At 47.5% G+C, this 22,993-nt stretch overlaps 1 protein-coding gene across 1 annotated transcript in view; it reads right to left on the reverse strand.

The window, feature by feature from the left end:
• The window catches only part of LOC146009528 (uncharacterized), a 41,522-nt gene extending 19,214 nt beyond the window's left edge, over positions 1–22,308 (reverse strand). The window contains exons 1-3 of the mRNA XM_083149971.1: positions 22,022–22,308; positions 18,833–19,226; positions 958–2,381 (exon numbers count right to left, since the gene is read on the reverse strand). Coding sequence (XP_083006097.1) covers positions 958–2,381; positions 18,833–19,133 — 1,725 coding nt within the window. The 5' untranslated portion in view covers positions 19,134–19,226; positions 22,022–22,308. The remainder of the gene's footprint in view (positions 1–957; positions 2,382–18,832; positions 19,227–22,021) is intronic.
• Positions 22,309–22,993: the final 685 nt, after the last annotated feature.

Genomic DNA, 22,993 nt, shown 5'->3' on the forward strand with positions numbered 1-22,993 from the left:
ACTTATTGTTTTTATTGTGTTTTTGTAATGTGAACCAATGTGGTATGCAAATGAACACATGGGTGTTCAGGTATAAAAATGGCTCCCATGGACCTAAACAGACACCTTGACAAAGCAGTCTGAGAACTGCGAAACGCGTTGGTGACACCCCCTGCCTGGACCCACTTCACCTCAAAAACCTCAATTTGCACCGAGGACCATCGCACCTGCTAAGATTATCTGATCGGAAACCAACCTTCCTGAGAGTCTCTAGCCTACATTTCTTGTCTGGACACCTGACTTTTCCATCTCAGCGGGACTCCCGATTGGGCTAATTCCACACTTGCCATCGGTTGTAGTCCACCAAAATTCTCGCTTCAGGATACCATTCAAGTGGCCGTAAAGGACTCCCCCCCCCAATTCTCTGGATCAGAGCAGGTTCATTACCATTCCACTCTTGGTGATTATAATTGGGTCCAGTCCCACCATTTATTGTTGTCATTGTTTTGCACCAATTGGTTCATTAATGCATTTTATTTACTTATGTTTTTAATTGTGTAATAAATAAATTTTTACATTGTAATATTAGCGCTGCTATATACCTTTTATTTGCTTTATCCTTTTTTATTTGGGAGCTGACTACTCCCTCCAGCAGCAGCTACTTGACCAAAACCACTCCTGGTAAGCGCTCCATACCAACCTTGGTTGGTCCCGCTTTTCTCCACTCTAAGAAATGCCTGTGCCTCTTCTACTGTTTTGGCATTGTGCCTCATGGCTAAGAAGACTTGACTTATGCGTAAAACATTTTCCACATTCAGAACATGGAAATGGTTTCTCACCTGTGTGACTTCACTGATGTACAACAAGAATTGATTTCCGCGCAAAACATTTTCCACATGCAGAACATGGAAATGGTTTCTCACCTGTGTGACTTTTCTGATGTATAACAAGATGTGATTTCTGTGTAAAACATTTTCCACACTCAGAACATGGAAATGGTTTCTCACCTGCGTGACTTCTCTGATGTACAACAAGAATTGATTTTCGCGCAAAATATTTTCCACATGCAGAACATGGAAATGGTTTCTCACCTGTGTGACTCCTCTGATGAATAACAAGACCTGATTTAAGTGTAAAACATTTTCCACATTTAGAACATGAAAAAGGTTTCTCACCTGTGTGACTCTTCTGATGTTTATCAAGACCTGATTTATCTGCAAAATATTTTCCACACTCAGAACATGGAAATGGTTTCTCACCTGTGTGACTTCTCTGATGTATAACAAGATGTGATTTATGTGCAAAACATTTTCCACACTCAGAACATGGAAATGGTTTCTCACCTGTGTGACTCCTCTGATGTATAACCAGATGTGATTCCTGTGTAAAACATTTTCCACATTCTGAACATGGAAATGGTTTCTCACCTGTGTGAACTCTCTGATGTAGAACAAGATGTGATTCCTGTGTAAAACATTTTCCACACTCAGAACATGGAAATGGTTTCTCGCCTGTGTGACTTCTCTGATGTATAAGAAGATATGATTTCCGTGGAAAACATTTTGCACACTCAGAACATGGAAATGGTTTCTCACCTGTGTGAGTTCTCTGATGTGTAACAAGAGTTGATTTATGTGTAAAACATTTCCCACACTCAGAACATGGAAATGGTTTCTCGCCTGTGTGAACTCTCTGATGTATAAAAAGATTTGATTTATGTGTAAAATATTTTTCACACGCAGAACATGGAAATGGTTTCTCACCTGTGTGAGTTCTCTGATGTAGAACAAGATGTGATTTATCTGCAAAACATTTTCCACACTCAGAACATGGAAATGGTTTCTCACCTGTGTGACTTCTCTGATGTAGAACAAGATGTGATTTATCTGCAAAACATTTTCCACACTCAGAACATGGAAATGGTTTCTCGCCTGTGTGAACTCTCTGATGTTTAAAAAAATTTGATTTCCATGCAAAACTTTTTCCACACTCAGAACATGGAAATGGTTTCTCACCTGTGTGACTTCTCTGATGTATAAGAAGATATGATTTCCGTGTAAAACATTTTCCACACTCAGAACATGGAAATGGTTTCTCACCTGTGTGAGTTCTCTGATGTGTAACAAGAGCTGATTTATGTGTAAAACATTTCCCACACTCAGAACATGGAAAGCCTGTATCAGCTGTATGACCTGTACTATGTGTAACAATGGCAGAGTTATTAGGAGTAGAATCCCCTTGAGATGAAGGATCAGATGCTGTATTTGCACTATAAAGCACTGGATGTATATCTGAGATAATGGTGTTTTCTCCTGGAGAATCTCGTATGACGGAATCTTCTATTTTAATGTCTGGAAACAAAATGAGATCTCCCATCACGATATTCTTCCTTCTGTCTTCATCTGCAGAGAATGAAATAAATTGTATGGAAATAAAACATTTATCTTACACTGAGGAGCAGATTGTCATTGTATCAGTCATTTCTAATCACTTTATTACAATTCTAAATGTACTTACAGCAAATCTGACTGTTGGTGAAAAGAGAAAATAAATCACCTAGAACAGACCCGCCTTAATAATGTACAATGCAACCACCCAGTCACTGTGACATCACCAACAGGACAGCAGCCATTGGCCAGTAACATTTCCCTGCCATTGTCACAGGACTGGAAGCCTCGTTATCAGTGATGTCCAACCCCAATGTCCACCCAAACACTGACCTGCACCCATGGTAAATCCTAATTAAATGCAGGGAAGACTCTTCATATAACTTTTTGCCTTCAGAGCTATTCGTTATATTCTGGATCTAACTGGTCTCTAGACCGACTCAGTGTCCCCAATCTGTTATAGACAAGACCAGGATTCATTCCCTTCTCTTCATGGTCTGTGTACATAGGTATGATCAGAGGAATGCGTGGACGCCCAGTCAGGAACCAGTCACCCTGCACTAGAATAGTCTCTGGAGACGACATAGCAGATCCAAGTAAATCCACAGAACTACGTCTAGTAGATCCAGATCATCTCAGGAAGAGGCTGAAGGGGGATAAACCAGAAAATTTTAATTTTTACCTGTAAAATCTTATTTCTGAAGCCATGGTGGATGTTGGGATTATGGGTATGGTGGGGATTGGAGGACCCAGGCATCATGGAGTTAACTTCTGGAGTTAGGCTCCTCCTACCCTATTCCCCCCCTGTCCTCAGGAACTAGTAAAACTTAACAAGCTGAGTAACTGGTATAGGAGAGAAGACCACACAGAGGAACACGCACCGAGCACAAGCATAACACTCCCCTGACTGTGTCCAAAGCTAGCAGAACTCTGCTTAGACAGAGGTGTAAGGGCAGGTGCCCAGCATCCAACATGGCTTCAGAGAAAAGGATTTTACAGGTAAGACAAAAGTCTTATTTTTGACTTTCAGCCCATGGTGGATTCTGGGACTATGGGATGTCACAAAGCTGTCCCTTTATGGCTGGGAACGCTCCAGAGCTGTATTGAAGACCCCTCACCCGAAAGCAGCATCTGCTGAGGCAAAGGTGTCAAAAATGGGATTTTTGTAAGAACTTACCGTTCGAATCCCTTTTTTTGATATGGTCCTGGTGACACAGCTCAACATTGGGATGTAGGAGGGTCCGCAGGAGCCAGGCACCTATCCTAAAGCTTTTGGAGGGTAGGCTCCTCCCTTTTGCATCCCAGACTCCTCAGTTCAATCTTTCAAAGCCACTGGAATACATTAACTCAGTACAAACGCCTGCACATATTATATGCACATTTTCAAAAAATAACTTTTCAACCATATATAACATGAAACATCATGAACCTGGCATACTTACTGAGCGTAAGGGAGGGATCACTGTGTCACCAGGACCATATCAGAGAAAGGGATTCGAACGGTAAGTTCTTACAAAAATCCCTTTTTCTCTTTCAATGGTCCTGGTGACACAGCTCAACATTGGGACGTTCCAGAGCCGGTCCTTTGGGTGGGTACGCTCAGGTCTGCAGCTCTCATCACCGCTCGCCCGAATGATGCGTCCTCCGACGCGAACTCATGGAACCTATAGAATTTGGCAAAGGTATAAACAGATGACCAAGTGGCAGCCCTGCAAACCTGCTCAGCTGTGGCCCCATGGCGAACCGCCCACGAGGTGGCGACCGACCTGGTGGTATGCGCATTAATCCTGGCTGGCACAGGCCTACCAACCTTAGTATATGCAAAGGCAATTACAGAACGCAACCACCTAGCAATGGTCTGCTTAGAGGCAGGCCAACCAATCTTGTGCACATCATACAAGACTAGCAAAGTGTAAGTCTTCCTGACACCCTTCACCCTGTCCACATAAATGCGCAAGGCGCGCACAACATCCAAATTCCTCAATTTGTCCCTTTTCCTTGAACCCTCTGGGGGTTGAAACACAGGTAGAACTATCTCCTGATTTAAATGAAAAGCAGAGACTGCTTTTGGTAAAAATTGGGGTACTGTCCGAAGGACAGCCCTATCATCATGAAATATAAGGAAGGGAGACTTGCAGGACAATGCTCCCAACTCCGATACTCTCTTTGCTGACGCAACCGCCAACAAAAACAGCTCAAAAGGCGCCTTTTGAAGACACTCCAGAACCAGAGATAAATCCCATGGAGCCACTGGTTGTTTGTAGGGAGGTTTCAATCGAGAAACCCCCTGCAGGAAGGTCTGCACCTCCGGTAACAATGCTATCCTCTTCTGGAAATAAATAGACAAGGCCGAGATCTGTACCTTGAGTGACTGAAGGCTTAACTCAGTTGAGAAGCCATCCTGCAAAAACTCCAGCAATTTAGACAATCAAAATCGCGATGTGTGCAACTTCTGCCTTTCACACCACCGAATATAGGTCTTCCAGACCATATAATAGTTTGCAAAAGAGACTGACTTCCTAGCTTTTATCATGGTGTTAACCACAGCCTCCGAGAACCCCTTGTTCTTCAAGATGGCGGTCTCAACAGCCAAGCCATCAAATTTAGCCGAGCTGAATCCAGGTGATTGAACGGCCCTTGGTTTAACAGGTCTGACCTCAGAGGTAGACACCACGAGTCCACAGACAATCTCTGAAGCCTCGAGTTCCAGGACCTCCTTGGCCAATCTGGGGCCACCAGAATCACCAGAATTGCCTGGGCCTGGACTCTTTTCAATACTCTCGCCAGCATTGGAAACGGTGGGAAGACATAAAGCAGATTCCCCTCCCAGGGGATGGTCATAGCATCCACTGCTTCGGCTCGTGGATCTCTTGTCCTGGCATAAAACCTGGGAACCTGATGATTGAACCGTGATGCCATAAGGTCCACTTCCGGAGTTCCCCACTTCAATGTGATTTGATGAAAAACCTGTGGGTTCAGGCTCCATTCCCCTTCCAGCAGCTCCTCCCTGCTCAGGAAAACGGCCTCTATGTTCTCCACCCCTGGGATGAATATTGCTGACAACGATGGAACATTCTGTTCCGCCCACAAGAAGATCCGGGAAACCTCCCACATGGCCAGCTTGCTGCGTGTGCCTCCCTGATGATTCAGGTATGCCACAGCCGTGGCGTTGTCGGTCTGAATCCTTAAAGGAAGACCCTGCAATCTTTCTCCTGCCAGAGATATCACCTTCCACACAGCCCGCAGTTCCAGGATATTGATCGGCAAGGCAGACTCCTCCGAGGTCCATAAGCCCTGCAGGCGCAGGTCCAAAACCACTGCCCCCCAGCCCCTGAGACTGGCGTCGGTAGTGACTACCAGCCAGTCCCAGGACTGCAGAGACCGACCCCACTGAAGGGAATCCACCTCCATCCACCATTGTAGGGAAGACCGAGTTTCTGGAGACAACACTATGTGCTCTAACTTCATGGTCTGAGTATTCCCCGACCAAGACGTCAGGATGTTCCACTGGAACACTCGAGAGTGGAACCTGGCGAACTGTAACGTCTCGAAAGACGCCACCATCTTCCCCAACAGTTTGAGACACCTCCAACCGAAGGGTTCTGAGACCCGAGGATCTCCCGGACCAAGGAGGCCAGGTCCCTGGCCTTTGTCTCTGGTAAGAATACCCGATGTAGATGGGTATCCAGGACAACTCCCAGAAACTGGAGTCTCTGTGACGGCACTAACTGAGACTTTTGTAAATTTAAAAGCCAACCGTGAGCCTGTAAAAACTTGATGGCTTCTGCCAAGTGACTCTGTAACCTTTCCTCCGACTCTCCATATTTGGACGACCTGCTGTTCAAAGCAATCACAGTGATTCCCCTCAGTCGGAGCACCGCCGCCATTACTGACATTATTTTGGTGAATACCCTTGGCGCTGTAGCCAGACCGAAGGGCAACGCCTGGAATTGCAAATGCAGATCTCCTATCGCAAACCTCAAGAGAGCCTGATGTTCTGGATGGATAGGCACATGCAGATATGCGTCCTGGACATCCATGGACGCCAAAAAGTCTTTCTGGTCCAGACTTAGCAGCATTGACCATAGAGATTCCATTTTGAAATGGTCTACCCACAGATGGAGATTCAAGGACTTTAGATTTAGGATTGGTCGGAAAGACCCGTCTGGTTTGGGCACCAAAAACAGAGTGGAATAAAAACCTTTCTTCCACTCCGCTCGTGGGACCGGGATAACCACACCCTTCTCTAAGAGGGATTGAGCCGCCCCCAAAAGAGCAGTACGGAGCCGAGACTCCTTTGGCAGTGGAGTAGAAATGAATCTTCTCGGAGGAAGACCTTTGAAGGGAATTTTGTAACCCTGGGATATAATGTCTAGAACCCAGGAATCTCGGTCCAACAATGCCCACGCGTCCCTGAACCATCTCATACGCCCCCCCACCTTGACCACCGCCGGAGATTCCCCAGGTAGTCATGCGGAGGGCTTGTCCTCTCCTTTGGTGCTCGGTTTCTTATGAAAGGAACCGAATTTAGACTTTGGGGCCTTGCCCCTGGAGGACTGAAACTTTCCCCTAAAAGACTGTCCTCGAAAGGACGCACCCCCTCTAGGGGAGGGCCGAAAGGATGGCCTAAAGGCAGAAAACCTTGAATTCTGCTTAGCAGCGGGAGCCGGCAGGAAGGTACTTTTACCACCCGTGGCCTGCTTAATAATCTCTTCCAGTTCTGAACCAAACAACAGCTTTCCTTTAAAAGCTAATGCCTCTAAGGCCTTCTTAGACTCGTTATCTGCCTCCCAGGCTTTAAGCCAAAGCACTCTCCTGGCATTGACGGACACTGTGGACACTCTGGAAGCCATTTTGAGAGCTTCCTCCTCAGCCTCAAGCACATACTCCGCAGCTGCTTTAAGCTTCTCAGCAAGCAACAACACACAAGGGTCAGCATGTAAAATAGTACACAGGTCATTGGCCCACACAATCATGGCCTTAGAGACCCAGGCTGATGCTATAAGAGGTCGTAAAGTGTAGCCCACCCCTTCAAATATTGCCTTGAGGTTACCCTCCAGCTTCTTGTCTACGGGGTCCTTAAAGGCTGCTCCCCCCTGCACTGGTAGCACCGTGGCTTTTGATAACCGTGCCACAGAAGCATCTACCACTGGAACTTTCTCCCAGAGGTCTGCATGAACCTCAGGCATGGGGTACAGACTTAAGAATCTCTTAGGCATCAGCAGCCTTTTATCGGGCGTTTTCCAAGCCCCTTCCAATAAATCCTGTAAACCTTCATCTGCGGGGAAGGTAACAGCTTCCTTACGCTGCCGTTTAAAAACACCTTTTGCAGGAGTTTTATCTTCCACAGACAAATTCAAAGCCTGTTTTACAGCAGTAATCAAATCCTCCACCCCTGCGGCAGAGGAATCCTCAGAGTCATCACCCTGATCCCAGGGTATGTCTGTGTACTCTCCTTCCTCTTCAGCAACAAGCAATGGCACTGAATAAGACCTTTTAGGGGTCCCCATAGTGTCACCATCAAATTTGTCTAACAAATCATTAAACCTGCTGATCCCCTTTGCAGTATCCTGCATAATCTGTAAAAAGCCAGAATCTGCCTGGGTCAGAGGCAAGGAGCCAGAGGACTGCTGAGATGATGAACTAGGTCTCGGGGAAGCTACCAACACATCACTCTGCCTGTCCAGCAATTGCACTAAGGCATTCACTGACCTGCCCAGGGCACTGGCCCACGCAGGCTCCAATTGCTCTACCCTCTGGGGTTCACTTCCCATGGGTCTCACATTAGCGCAAGTAATACACAAGCCCCCCTTGGCCATCTGCTCAGGGACAAATTTCAGTGTACAAACACTGCAAGCGCTCAATGTACTAAGGGCTCCCTCCCCCAAAGCCACAGACTGTTGCTCAGACATGATGAAAAGTAACACAGTCCCAGCACATTCAATGTACAAGCGTTTATACAGAGCCAATGCACCCAGTCACTTATCTGTCTGAAGATGTGGGGAAACGATGCCCAGGAAATCCAAACACTCTGCCAGGATCTGTCAGCCAGCTCAGCTCCGCTGCAAGCGTTCCGAATGGTGCCAAAACAGCGTGAGGGAAGAGACCAAGTCCCTGCTGCTGCGGGGTCCGTGACTTTTGGTACCAACCACCACCAGACAGCCGCTCCCATTACCGGATCTCCAAGTTCCAGTGTCTCCCCCTCAGCTGGGGACCACTTGGAACATGCCTGTAACACACTGCTGTCCTCTCATATAGGAGCTCAGTGTGTAAGCTCCGCAGAAAATGGCCGCCGCCATCACGGAGCGCCTGTCCCCCATGATCCCCACCTAGCGTGAAGCCGGTTTCATAGCGCTCCGGAGCCCAGGCAGCTTCTTAAAAGAAGCTGTAAGCGCTGCACAGGGAGGCCAGATAGCGTCTCCCCTGTGCACAGCGAGCTGACAGGACGCGCTTCTGTCAGCTCCTGCTGCGCTGTCAGTGTGAGGATTCAGTGAGAATCCTCACACTGTGCCTACCTAGCTAGTGTAAAAGTTAATAAAATAAAAAAAACTCCTAACTAACTCTAATCCTTCGGCTGCTCCGGCAGCCCTTTAATATAGCACCCACTCCAGTGGGCACCTAACACGAACTGAGGAGTCTGGGATGCAGAAGGGAGGAGCCTACCCTCCAAAAGCTTTAGGATAGGTGCCTGGCTCCTGCGGACCCTCCTACATCCCAATGTTGAGCTGTGTCACCAGGACCATTGAAAGAGAAATGATAGAATTTGATGAACATATGCACAGAAGCCCACGTGGATGCTCTGCAGGAAAGACTGGTGGGCGGTGCCCACGAAGCACCAACAGACCAAGTGGAGAAGGCCTTCACTGAAACTGGCACGAGTTTCCCCACCAACAGATTGGCCTGGTAAATGGTGATACACAACTAGCGAGCCAAGGCCTGTTTTGCGAGAGACTGAAGAACAAAGTTATGGAGAAAAAACTGGTACAAAAATGTACCTGGTTCCAGTCACATCCATGGGCAGAAATCTTTTCTAGTTTGTAATACCGCTCTGTCCTCATGGAACACTAAAAAGGGTGAGTGATGAGCGAGGGCCCCTAAGTTTGAAACTCTACAAGCAGAGGAAATGGCCAAAAAAATCTTCCATGTGATACATGGAATCCAATGTCTCAAAATGGAGCTCCCTGAAGTTTATGAAGGACTAGTGACAAATCCCACGGATGTATCAATGGCTGCACCAGAAGTTGAAGGTGTAGCACCCCCTGCAAAAAAGTATGAAATGTGAAAGAAGCTTCCACTTGTCATTGGAACAACATAGAGACGGTTGAGACCTGGACCTTCAAGGAGGAACAATGAAGGCCCAAGTCCAAACCTCTTTGCAGGAACTCCAGAACACTGAAGAGTCGATAGACCTTTGGGTCATAGCATTTGAAGCGCCCCATTGGAAGTACCAATGCCAAACCCTATGATAAATCCTGGCAGAGGATAGTTTGCGAGCATGTTTGAATGATCTGAAATGACAAACCTCTTAAGATTGACCACTCAACAGCCACCCCAAATTCAATTTGAGGAGATCCAGGTGATGAAAAAGTCCATGAGACTATAGGTCCGGCGAAAGTGGGAGATGGTTTGGAGGGGCAACCAGCAGTCTGAGAAGTTCCACGTACTCAGACAATCTGGAGCCACCCTAATGGTGGTCACAGTCTCATTTTTCAGCCGACCCAATACTCGTATAAGAATAGCAATGAGAGGAAAGCTGTATACCATTTGGAATGGCCAAGGTGCTGAGAGGACATCCAAAAAGCATAATTCTGGATCCCTGGGTCCAAGAGCTGTATATGTGTAGCTGCCTGGAGGCCATTATGTCCACCAGAGGTTGACCCCAGCATTTTGTCAAGAGGTAAAATACCTCTGGGTGAAGCAGCCATTCTCCTGAATGGACATCTTGTAGACTCAGGAATTAGTTCAAGACTACTGGAATGTACACTGCCGATAGGGAGGGAAGAAACTGTTCCACCCACCTGGGAATCATAGTGACTTCTCCCATGGTGGTGCAACTCCTGGTCCTGCCCTGGTAATTTATATAAGCACAGCTGGCATATTGTCTGTTTATATCTTCACTGGCCTGTTGTGGAGCATTGGTTCCATCTGACGAAGAGCACAGTAGATTGCCTGTAATCCCAAGATGTTGATGGGCAGGCACATGTCGTGGCTTGCTCATAAACCCTGAAAGGAAAGATCTTCCACCTCTCCCCAACCTCGGAGACTGGTGACTGTGGTCAGCAGAATCTAGTAGTAATTTGCAAAGGTGCGACCCATGCTGGGATGAGAAGGTTTGAGCCAACATAGGGGAGAGGAGAAAATAAAGGTAGCATTTGGGGCCTGAGGTGGAAGTGAGAGCGACTCCACTGATGGAGCAGCTCCAGCTGTAGTGGTTTGGAGTGAAACCGTCAAAATTTGACCATTTCGAAGCAGGACACTTGGTTTCCTAACACCCACATGCACAGATGAACCTAAACCCTGCTGTGTTTCAGAAATTACAAATCATCTCCCAGAGCTCTGTCCTCTTGTCTGCTGGTAGGTAGACCCTCTGCGCAGGGGTATCAAGCAATGCACAAAAATGAAGCACTGTTGTGGATGGAGTTAAACTGTATTTCTGACAGTTTATTATTCATCTGTGGGATTGTAGCAGATCCTGTAAGAGGTAGAGATGAATTTGCAGATCCTTTGGAGACTGCACTAGCAGAAGGGGGTCATCCAGATAAGGTAGAACACAAGTTCCTTGTAGGTGAAGTTGGGCAGCCATCACCTTTGTGAAGACTCACTGCGCTGTGCTCAGCCTTGAACTGGTAATGCCTGTCTCTCACCATAAAGCAAAGAAAATGCTGGTGATATTGACAAATGGGAATGTGGAGATAGGCGTCCTGAATGCTAAGAATGCCATGAAGTCTCCTAGTTATAGAGTCAGAAGAATGGATCAAAGAGGCTCCATTCTGAATTTGGGTAATCTCAGCAACAGGTTGCGCTGTCTCAGGTTGCGAATGCTGTGGAAAGACCCACTGGGCTGCCACACCAAGAAAAAATGTGAAGAGAAACCTTGTCCGTGTTGAGAAGGGGGGACAGGGGTGATCATTGCAGTCGGCAGAAGGGAAGAAATGGCGGACTGAAGGGAAGAAGCCTTGGCGGCATCTGGCAGGCAGACCGGTGGTAACAAATTGGTTAGAATAAAAAATTAAAGGTTGTAGTCGAAAAATACCATGTCTAACACCCAGGAATTGTTTGTGGAGGTCTGTTATACATTGTCAGTCCAGGAACCGACCACCCACCCTGGAAACCCCCAGGGTTGGACTTCCAGCATGAGAAAAAACAGCTTGTTATCTTGCTAAAGGGCCTGACGGTTACCAAACCTGGCTTGATGAGGCTTTGATTTTTGGGTTTTCGGGAAGGATGACTGGAGCCTTTGGTCAATAAGCACTAGGTCGACACAAGCAAAACGTTGACATTGAAATGAGAGACACAGGAAAACGTCAGCATGCTTTTTTTCACCGTTTTTGGTATCTATGTCAACATGGACACTGTAAAAGTTTAAAATACACATGCGGGTCCTTCCCGGTAATAAGGGAGATTCCAGTGGAGATGGCTTCATCCAATCAGGGCTGGGACTCCCCTCAACCAATCAGCTCATCCCTGATTGGATGTAGCCTTCTCCACTAGAATTCCCACCAGTATTGGGGAGGCCCGCATGTGTGTGCAGCTCCTCAAGTCCGGATGTCGGGCAATTTTTTTTTTTTAATCCCCTGAACACACAACTGGAGAAAAGGTTCGATCAGTGGGGGAGACTGGCAAGGTGAGTATATGTATATTTGTATGTATGAATGTGTGTGTGAGGTTATCAAACTGATCGTAAGACTGTAATTATGATATTTTATTAGGTGTAGTAATTAATGTACTATTTTAGTCCGTCTGTACCCTCTTGTTCTCCATATATGTCTATATCCCCCAAATCTGTGTGTATTTCCAGACCATCTATTATTAGGCTGTATAATCCCACCAGAAATGTAATGTCTGTATTTCCCAGGACTTTATTCATGTAAGCATTATACCATTGATACCATTTGCCCGTGCCCTTACTTGGTCATACAGGAAAAGGGTTATCATAAACTGTCCTCCCAAAAGGCAATCTCCACAGGGGGTGATCCAATTACCCTGCTATTGTGCTGCTATTTACAGGAAAGAGATAGCAGAGGAACCATCTCCACAGGGGGGTTTACAATTCTTTGTAAACCTCTGGGCTCTAGCAGACTTTGTGGAACCGGGCACCGCAGGGGGTGATCGAATCCCCCTACTATCAACAGGAAGGTTGTCCACAGGGGGTGATCAGCCCATAATGTAATCAGCCGATTATTGTTCCTGCTATTTACATGAGGGTGATAGCTGAAGGACAATCACCACAGGGGGTGATCAAATTCCCCTGCTATCAACAGGAAGGTTGTCCACAGGGGGTGACCACCACACAACGTAATCAGCTGGTTATTGTTCGTTGTATTGACACTGCTCTGCATATCGCTGGCCACTTCCAGACTTTCTGGAACCGACCCAGCAGGGGGGCTGCAGCAGATGGCCAGCTGGATATTACCTGGGGGGATGTGTCTGACTCTGGGGTCCACCAATCCGAACCAAGTACCGGCCCACTGGCAGTTTAAGCCCCGTGGGAAATTGGAAGTTTTTAAAATGACTGGCACACAAGCCAGGAGGAGAGAATTGATGGACTGTCCTGGACTAAGAGGTTATGCTCTGTCTAGGTATCGTGTGGACTTATATGCTATCACTGCTGTGTGGAATAAGTGATAGTTTTGTGCTTTGGACTGTGATGCTACAAGGACTTTGCTACCCGGATGTTTTTTATGCTACCATTTGAATCTTTTTCATGTCTTCATCTACTTTCGTGTGCTGTGATAAAAATAAACCATATTTTGGTTTCATCTGCTCGGTGTCTGAGTGATTGAAGAATCCCGTATCCTCACATTTGGCGGCAGCGACAGTGGGATCATTCAGACACCAACCATCGAGCACAGAAAGCACAGAGAACAGAGGATCAGGCCATATGTAAGGAAACGGAAAATGCAATAAAGTGATGTTCAGCAAGTGAGCAGGTGTCAGTCCTGTGAAAGGGAAAATGTTTCCAAGGAAAGAAAATCGATGCCTCAAGACCCCTGGAGCAGAGAAGCTCAGGGATGGAGGTTCTTCAGTGTATCGGCAGGCTGGGAAGCCGGATCTGTTATTTATTGTCAGAAAAATGCAGTATATCTGGGAGTACTGGGAAGAAGCTCAGCAGATGATTAGCGGGTGGAGAGTATCCAGCATTCAGGAAAAGTTGTGTTACCTGGGGGATGCATTCCTGCACTGTAAAGGTGAGGCCACCTCGTGCAATCTGCTGGGCGAGCCAGAGTTTGTAGAATTTACAGAGGAAGTGATTGCTACAGTGACCCAAATGCTACAAAGAGGACAATATTCTGAGGCTGAAGGCCAAGTCCAGAATAAATTGATGCCCCAGATAGAACCGGAGGAAAGGTCTAGAAGGGGGCTACTGCAATCTGGGCAGACAACCGAGGGGTCTGCCACAGAATTAATTGTTACCGCAAGAGAAGGGTCGTTGTCAGGGGGGCCCCTAACTGCCCTGGAAGAAATGAGTATGGAGGAGCTGATAGCAGAATGTCAGCTGCGAGGTATACCCATCCAATCCTGCACTCGTGGGGAAATCCTTCAGCAGATCCTTCACGATCAGGGAGATCCTACAAATGCATTTGCTGATTATCGGGCATGTATCCTCCATTTCGGGGCACAGTTGAGTGTGTGGGAACAAATGCAGTGTCTGGAGGAGTGCTTCGTGGTGGCAGAAGAAGAGGCGATTGATCGCGGGCTCCTGGACACCCCAGCATGGCGAGACCAGTGTCGCAGGGTGGCTGATGAAAGGCACCGCCTGCAACAGCTTCTCCCACAGCCTAGGGAAGAAGCTGCTCCGTGTTCCATACAGGGGGAGGTTATCCCCAAAGTGAAGGAGGTTATCCAGGAGGAGCTGCACTACAGCTTCCCTTTTGCTGAGATGGAAGATGAAGAGCTATTATCCTGCTGCCAGGGGATCTATGAGGACTGCGTCCAAGAAGAGATCGCCGTGGTTAGAGGAGTGTTCGCCAACATCCAGGCCACAAGCATACCAGTCGCAGATGATGTCGTGCTTCAGGCTGCCCAGCATATTCAGCTGGGGAAGGAGGTTATCCTGGAGACTGAGGACTGCGCAGAGGAAGCGGCAGGTGAGACCCAGGCTTTTGAGGGGGTAGTACTGGCCGTGGACCAGCTTGCCCTGCAGCCACCAGCGGAATTGTTCCTGATGGAGGGTCCCTTCTCAGCCCTGAGCATTGAGACCAAATGCTGTACTGAAATTTGCCATGCCCCTAGTTTGGGTTTGAGGGAGGAAGGACTTGACAGAGTGGCGGAAGTGCCAGGGCTCCGATATTGGGCTGCCGTTTGGCAGATGTTCCTTGGGCAAGAGGGGGAGGTGGAAACTGCTCCCTGCCCCATTGTGCCAGGGGCAAAAGTATTAGCACACCCTATAGGTGTGCCCGGTGTGAAAGTTTACGATGTTGCAGAGGGGGGGTACCCAACATTTGAGGACGGGGGATTGCTAACTCACTTGTTAGTTAACATGCATAACTTCTATTGTGATATTGCCCTTGCTGCTTCTGCAAACCAGCCGCCTTTTACAAGATGGGTTTGGTATGATGCCACTCTGTGGGACTCAGGTGGTAGATCCAAACCTCAGATTCTCTGCTCTGCATCCCACTACAGGTTGTTATTGGTTCCTGAACAACTTGGTACAGGAACTAAAATAGTAGGGGAAGGAATGTGAGGTTAGCAAACTGATCGTAAGACTGTAATTATGATATTTTATTAGGTGTAGTAATTAATGTACTATTTTAGTCCGTCTGTACCCTCTTGTTCTCCATATATGTCTATATCCCCCAAATCTGTGTGTATTTCCAGACCATCTATTATTAGGCTGTATAATCCCACCAGAAATGTAATGTCTGTATTTCCCAGGACTTTATTCATGTAAGCATTATACCATTGATACCATTTGCCCGTGCCCTTACTTGGTCATACAGGAAAAGGGTTATCATAAACTGTCCTCCCAAAAGGCAATCTCCACAGGGGGTGATCCAATTACCCTGCTATTGTGCTGCTATTTACAGGAAAGAGATAGCAGAGGAACCATCTCCACAGGGGGGTTTACAATTCTTTGTAAACCTCTGGGCTCTAGCAGACTTTGTGGAACCGGGCACCGCAGGGGGTGATCGAATCCCCCTACTATCAACAGGAAGGTTGTCCACTGAGGGTGATCAGCCCATAATGTAATCAGCCGATTATTGTTCCTGCTATTTACATGAGGGTGATAGCTGAAGGACAATCACCGCAGGGGGTGATCAAATTCCCCTGCTATCAACAGGAAGGTTGTCCACAGGGGGTGACCACCACACAACGTAATCAGCTGGTTATTGTTCGTTGTATTGACACTGCTCTGCATATCGCTGGCCACTTCCAGACTTTCTGGAACCGACCCAGCAGGGGGGCTGCAGCAGATGGCCAGCTGGATATTACCTGGGGGGATGTGTCTGACTCTGGGGTCCACCAATCCGAACCAAGTACCGGCCCACTGGCAGTTTAAGCCCCGTGGGAAATTGGAAGTTTTTAAAATGACTGGCACACAAGCCAGGAGGAGAGAATTGATGGACTGTCCTGGACTAAGAGGTTATGCTCTGTCTAGGTATCGTGTGGACTTATATGCTATCACTGCTGTGTGGAATAAGTGATAGTTTTGTGCTTTGGACTGCGATGCTACAAGGACTTTGCTACCCGGATGTTTTTTATGCTACCATTTGAATCTTTTTCATGTCTTCATCTACTTTCGTGTGCTGTGATAAAAATAAACCATATTTTGGTTTCATCTGCTCGGTGTCTGAGTGATTGAAGAATCCCGTATCCTCACAGTGTGTATGGATGTATTAGTGTTCATTCAAGAACCCGCCAACTTTGAAAACCCATGCAGTTCCTCTTCCCTGCCTGGGGTGTCGCTGTCTGCTGCAGTGCTTCTACCACAGTGTGGTCTGTATATCAGCACTGATATGCAAACCAGATATAACTAGAAATAGCACAGCAGACAGCGACACCCCAGGCAGGGAAGAGGAACTGCATGGATTTTCAAAGTTGGCGGGTGCTAGAATGAACACTAATGTATGATATCAAAGTTGTGGTTCTCCAAGAACCTACATGGGGGGGGGGGGGGGGGGAGCTTGCCGGGACCTGGAGAATTGCGTAAGTAGTACCGATATTTAAAAAAGGAAAAAGCAATGACCCAGCAAGTGTGATCTTAAAGCCAATCGTAGGGAAATGGTTTGAGGGAATTTTAAAAGATGGTATCCAAGAATACCTATAAATGAATCATATAATCACTAGTCATCAACATGGGTTTGTAAAGAATCATTCATGCCAAACTCACCCAATACATTTTATGAGGAAATTAGCAGAAACCTAGACATTGGCAATGCTGTAGATGAGGTATTCCTGGATTTTGCAAAGGCATTCGACACTGAGGCACATACAAAGCTGGAGAGCAGAGGGTGGTGGTAAACGGTGCATTTTCCAGTTGGATACCAGTACTAAGTGGAGTATCACAGGCTTCGGTGTTAGGGCCTCTTCTATTTAACATTCATTAATGATATAGAGGATGGGATAGTAAGTAGAATCTCAATTTTTGCAAATGACACAAAAATGTGCAGGGTGGTTAGAATGGTTGAGAATGTCAACATTCTACAGTGGGACTTAGATACACTTGACGAATGGACTGATACATGAGGTACAATGTAGATAAATGTAAGGTTCTGCATCTCAGAGGACAGAACCAGTGTGCGACTTATACAAACGGAGGAGAATTGGGCAAATCAGAATTGGAAATGGACCTAGGAGTCCAAATTGACATTGAACTAGGGTACAGTGCTCAGTGTCATGGTACAGCCACTAAGGCCAACAGGATACCAGCCTGTATAAGAAGGGGCATAGAAACAGAAGACAATGTAATTATACCCCTGTACAGGGCACTGGTTAGACCTCCCCTGGAATTTGGAGTGCAATTCTGGTCCCCACATTCTTTACATATATACATATATCAGGGGGGCAATATTGTAAACTATCAGGCAACCTCTTTACTCTGAGGTCGGAAACTAGGACACGTGGGCATGCACTCAGACTAGAGGAGAGGAGATTCCGTACCCTTAGAAGGAAAGGGTTATTTACGGTCAGGGCAGGTAAAGGTATGGACACTCTCCCAGGAAAGGTGGTGATAGCAGACGCATTGAACACATTTAAAATAAGGTTGGACAAACATCTACTGGAACAGAACACCCAGGGGTACAAATAATCACTATTCAGCCATAGTTGGAACAGGCGGTAATACTAAAATGGGGATAACACATCTAGTCCATACCACCTAACAGGTCCTGTATAAGTTGCTGGATGCAATTCTGTTTTGTAACCTCTATTACTATGTTACTATGTAGTCCGACAGCACAACCCGGTGTTGTTATTGTTGTACACCAATAAATAAACATGGCGCCCACTGCCCAGGGGGACCGGGGACAGCCCCGGGCTTCAGCCCTGGACAGGTGAAGCCTGGGGAGAGCCCTTTATTCAGGTGGTCCCCACTCGCACAGGGACCTTGTCCATGGGGTGATGCTCTGACCAGGGGAACTTATATAAAGTGTCCCCCGCTGTGACAACATTCTACTAGCTGTTGGAGCCCGGTGCTGGTTACAAAATACAGGGGACTCCTACTCTATTTGTTCCCCATATTACTGGAACCAGGACCTTTACAAGAGCCCAGTGCTGGATTCTTAAATGCGGCAGGACCCCCTCACTTTTGATGTTTTTAATGTGAAAACATCCGAATTCAATTTTGGAAATGCAATATATTTGTCACGGCAAAACGTACAATTGTTACCGCAGATCACTCACTATTACATATGTGATTTGCAGAACACACGCACTTATGGCCATTTATTAACCAAAATAATTACACCCTATTACTTCTCGCCCATTGTCCTCATTACTCTGCACTGACAGAGGAGAATATAGTAGAGGAAGACTGTAGTGACAGAACAAGAAGAATAGGAATCTACAACACTAAAAAAGTGATATTAGTGAGATTCCAAAGAAGAAAAAGCAGCACTCACAATTCACACACTGCAAATTCACACTCAAAATAACAGACGGGAAAAACTATTCCGCAGCCGACTAGTATGGCAACCTAAACACCTAGAACATTTCCCAGAGGGCAACAGGGAGAATAGAGAACAACAAGCGTGGCTTGGATCTAAAATAATTTTAGTAGCCTTAACTTTACCCCTTTTTGCACTCACCTGTGCTGGTATCTGTAGGGATTTCCTCCTCCTTACGCTGCTGGTCACCCCTCATATCTGTCTCTTCTCCTCCCTCTGTAGCTTCTTCCTTATTATCAGTCACATCCGCCTCGTCTTCTCCCTCTGTATCTTCTACCTTATTATCAGTCACATCCGTCTCTTCTCCTCCCTCTGTATCTTCTAAATTATTATCACTCACATCCGTCTCGTCTTCTCCCTCTGTATCTTCTTCCTTATTATCAGTCACATTCATCTCTTCTTTTCCCTCTGTACCTTCTACCTTAATATCAGTCACATCCATCTCTTCTTCTTCTCCCTCTGTAACTTCTACCTTACTATCAGTCACATATGTCTCGTCTCCTAGATTTTCTGCCTTTAGATCAGCCAGATCTCCCTAAATAACAAAGAAAACAATAAAATATCAAAGTCTGATTAAATTAATTAAAATAGAACGTTGGTATATAATGTCCCATTCCCAGCAGTCTCCTCTCCGGTCACATCCCCCGGTGTTACTGTATAATATCCCATTCCCAGCAGCCACCTCTCCGGTCACATCCCCGGTGTTACTGTATAATATCCCATTCCCAGCAGTCACCTCTCTGGTCACATCCCCCAGTGTTACTGTAGAAATGTCCCATTCCCAGCAGTCACCTCTCCGGTCACATCCCCGGTGTTACTGTATAATGTCCTATTCCCAGCAGTCACCTCTCCGGTCACATCCCCTGGTGTTACTGTATAGTGTCCCATTCCCAGCAGTCACCTCTCCGGTCACATCCCCCGCTGTTATTGTATAATGTCCCATTCCCAGCAGTCACCTCTCCCATCACATCCCCCGGTTTTACTGTATAATGCTCCATTCCCAGCAGTCACCTCTCCGATCACATCCCCCGGTGTTACTGTATGATGTCCCATTCCCAGCAGTCACCTGTCGGGTCACATCCCCGGTGTTACTATATAATGTCCCATTCCCCACAGTCACCTCTCCGGTCACATCCCCCGGTGTTACTGTATAACGTCCCATTCCTAGCAGTCACCTCTCCGGTCACATCCCTCGGTGTTACTGTATAATGCCCCATTCCCAGCAGTCACCTCTCCGGTCACATCCCTCGGTGTTACTGTATAACGTCCCATTCCCAGCAGTCACCTGTGCGGTCACATCCCTCGGTGTAAATGTATAACGTCCCATTCCCAGCAGTCACCTGTGCGGTCACATCCCCAGTGTTACAGTATAATGTCCCATTCCCAGCAGTCACCTGTCCAGTCACATCCCCCCCGGTGTTACTGTATAATGTCCCATTCCCTGCAGTCACCTCTCTGGTCACATCCCCCGGTGTTACTGTATAACGTCCCATTCCCAGCAGTCACCTCTCCGGTCACATCCCCCGGTGTTACTGTATAACGTCCCATTCCCAGCAGTCACCTCTCCGGTCACATCCCCCCGGTGTTACTGTATAATGTCCCATTTCCAGCATTCACCTCTCCGGTCACATCCCCCGCTGTTATTGTATAATGTCCCATTCCCAGCAGTCACCTCTCCGGTCCCATCCCCCGGTGTTACTGTATAATGCTCCATTCCATTCCCAGCAGTCACCTCTCCGGTCACATCCCCTGGTGTTACTGTATAATGTCCCATTCCCAGCAGTCACCTCTCCGGTCACATCCCCCGCTGTTATTGTATAATGTCCCATTCCCTGCAGTCACCTCTCTGGTCACATCCCCCGGTGTTACTGTATAACGTCCCATTCCCTGCAGTCACCTCTCTGGTCACATCCCCCGGTGTTACTGTATAACGTCCCATTCCCAGCAGTCACCTCTCCGGTCACATCCCCCCGGTGTTACTGTATAATGTCCCATTTCCAGCATTCACCTCTCCGGTCACATCCCCCGCTGTTATTGTATAATGTCCCATTCCCAGCAGTCACCTCTCCGGTCCCATCCCCCGGTGTTACTGTATAATGCTCCATTCCATTCCCAGCAGTCACCTCTCCGGTCACATCCCCTGGTGTTACTGTATAATGTCCCATTCCCAGCAGTCACCTCTCCGGTCACATCCCCCGCTGTTATTGTATAATGTCCCATTCCCAGCAGTCACCTCTCCCATCACATCCCCCGGTTTTACTGTATAATGCTCCATTCCCAGCAGTCACCTCTCCGGTCACATCCCCCGGTGTTACTGTATGATGTCCCATTCCCAGCAGTCACCTGTCGGGTCACATCCCCGGTGTTACTATATAATGTCCCATTCCCCACAGTCACCTCTCCGGTCACATCCCCCGGTGTTACTGTATAACGTCCCATTCCCAGCAGTCACCTCTCCGGTCACATCCCTCGGTGTTACTGTATAACGTCCCATTCCCAGCAGTCACCTCTCCGGTCACATCCCTCGGTGTAAATGTATAACGTCCCATTCCCAGCAGTCACCTGTGCGGTCACATCCCCAGTGTTACAGTATAATGTCCCATTCCCAGCAGTCACCTGTCCGGTCACATCCCCCCCGGTGTTACTGTATAATGTCCCATTCCCTGCAGTCACCTCTCTGGTCACATCCCCCGGTGTTACTGTATAACGTCCCATTCCCAGCAGTCACCTCTCCGGTCACATCCCCCGGTGTTACTGTATAATATCCCATTCCCAGCAGTCACCTCTCCGGTCACATCCCCCGGTGTTACTGTATAATGTCCCATTCCCAGCAGTCACCTCTCCGGTCACATCCCCCGGTGTTACTGTATAATGTCCCATTCCCAGCAGTCACCTCTCCGGTCACATCCCCCGGTGTTACTGTATAATTCCCCATTCCCAGCAGTCACCTCTCCTGTCACATCCCCTGTGTTACTGTATAATGTCCCATTCCCTGAAGTCACCTCTCTGGTCACATCCCCCGGTGTTACTGTATAATGTCCCATTCCCAGCAGTCACCTCTCCGGTCACATCCCCCGGTGTTACTGTATAATTACCCATTCCCAGCAGTCACCTCTCCGGTCACATCCCCTGTGTTACTGTATAATGTCCCATTCCCTGCAGTCACCTCTCTGGTCACATCCCCCGGTGTTACTGTATAACGCCCTATTCCCAGCAGTCACCTCTCCGGTCACACCCCCCGGTGTTACTGTATAACGTCCCATTCCCAGCAGTCACCTCTCCGGTCACATCCCCGATGTTACTGTATAACGCCCCATTCCCAGCAGTCACCTCTTCGGTCAGCAGCTGGATGATCTTGTTGGTGAGTTCCAGGATCTTGCTGTCATTTTCTCTCCCATGTATCAGTGAGTGAGGTGGAGGCACCGGGATGGGGCTCTGGGTCCTGCTCAGTCCATCTAACCCAAGGTGACAGCAACTGGGTATCTCATGCTCTCTGGATGTCTTCTTCACTACTGTGTAATCCTGTGTGTTGGAAAATATACTTGCAATGCATACACCACCAGATCCCCTCCTTATACTATTACTATAGATATAAGTGATGTCACAATGACCCTCACCTCCCCAGTCACGTCCCTGTATTATTACTATAGATATATGTGATGTCACAGTGATACTCCCAGATCCCCTCACCTCCCCAGTCAGGTCCCTGTTAGTAATAGAGATAAGAGTGATGTCACTGTGATGCTCCCAGACCCCCTCACCTCCCCGATCAGGTCCCTGTGTTAGTTGTAGAGATAAGAGTGATGTCACTGTGACGCTCCCAGACCCCCTCACCTCCACAGTCAGGTCCCTGTGTCAGTAATAGAGATAAGAGTGATGTCACTGTGATGCTCCCAGACCCCCTCACCTCCCCAGTCAGGTCCCTGTGTCAGTAATAGAGATAAGAGTGATGTCACTGTGACGCTCCCAGACCCCCTTCACCTCCCCAGTCAGGTCCCTGTATCAGTAATAGAGATAAGAGTGATGTCACAGTGACGCTCCCAGATCCCCTCACCTCCCCAGTCAGGTCCCTGTGTCAGTAATAGAGATAAGAGTGATGTTACTGTGACACTCCCAGATCCCCTCATCTCCCCAGTCAGGTCCCTGTGTCAGTAATAGAGATAAGAGTGATGTCACTGTGACACTCCCAGACCCCCTCACCTCCCCAGTCAGGTCCCTGTATTATTACTATAGATATAAGTGATGTCACTGTGACACTCCCAGATCCCCTCACCTCCCCAGTCACGTCCCTGTATTATTACT

The sequence above is a fragment of the Crinia signifera genome, chromosome 6 (assembly GCF_055691185.1).
Source record: "Crinia signifera chromosome 6, ASM5569118v1, whole genome shotgun sequence".
In the NCBI taxonomy this organism is placed as follows: Eukaryota; Metazoa; Chordata; class Amphibia; order Anura; family Myobatrachidae; genus Crinia; species Crinia signifera.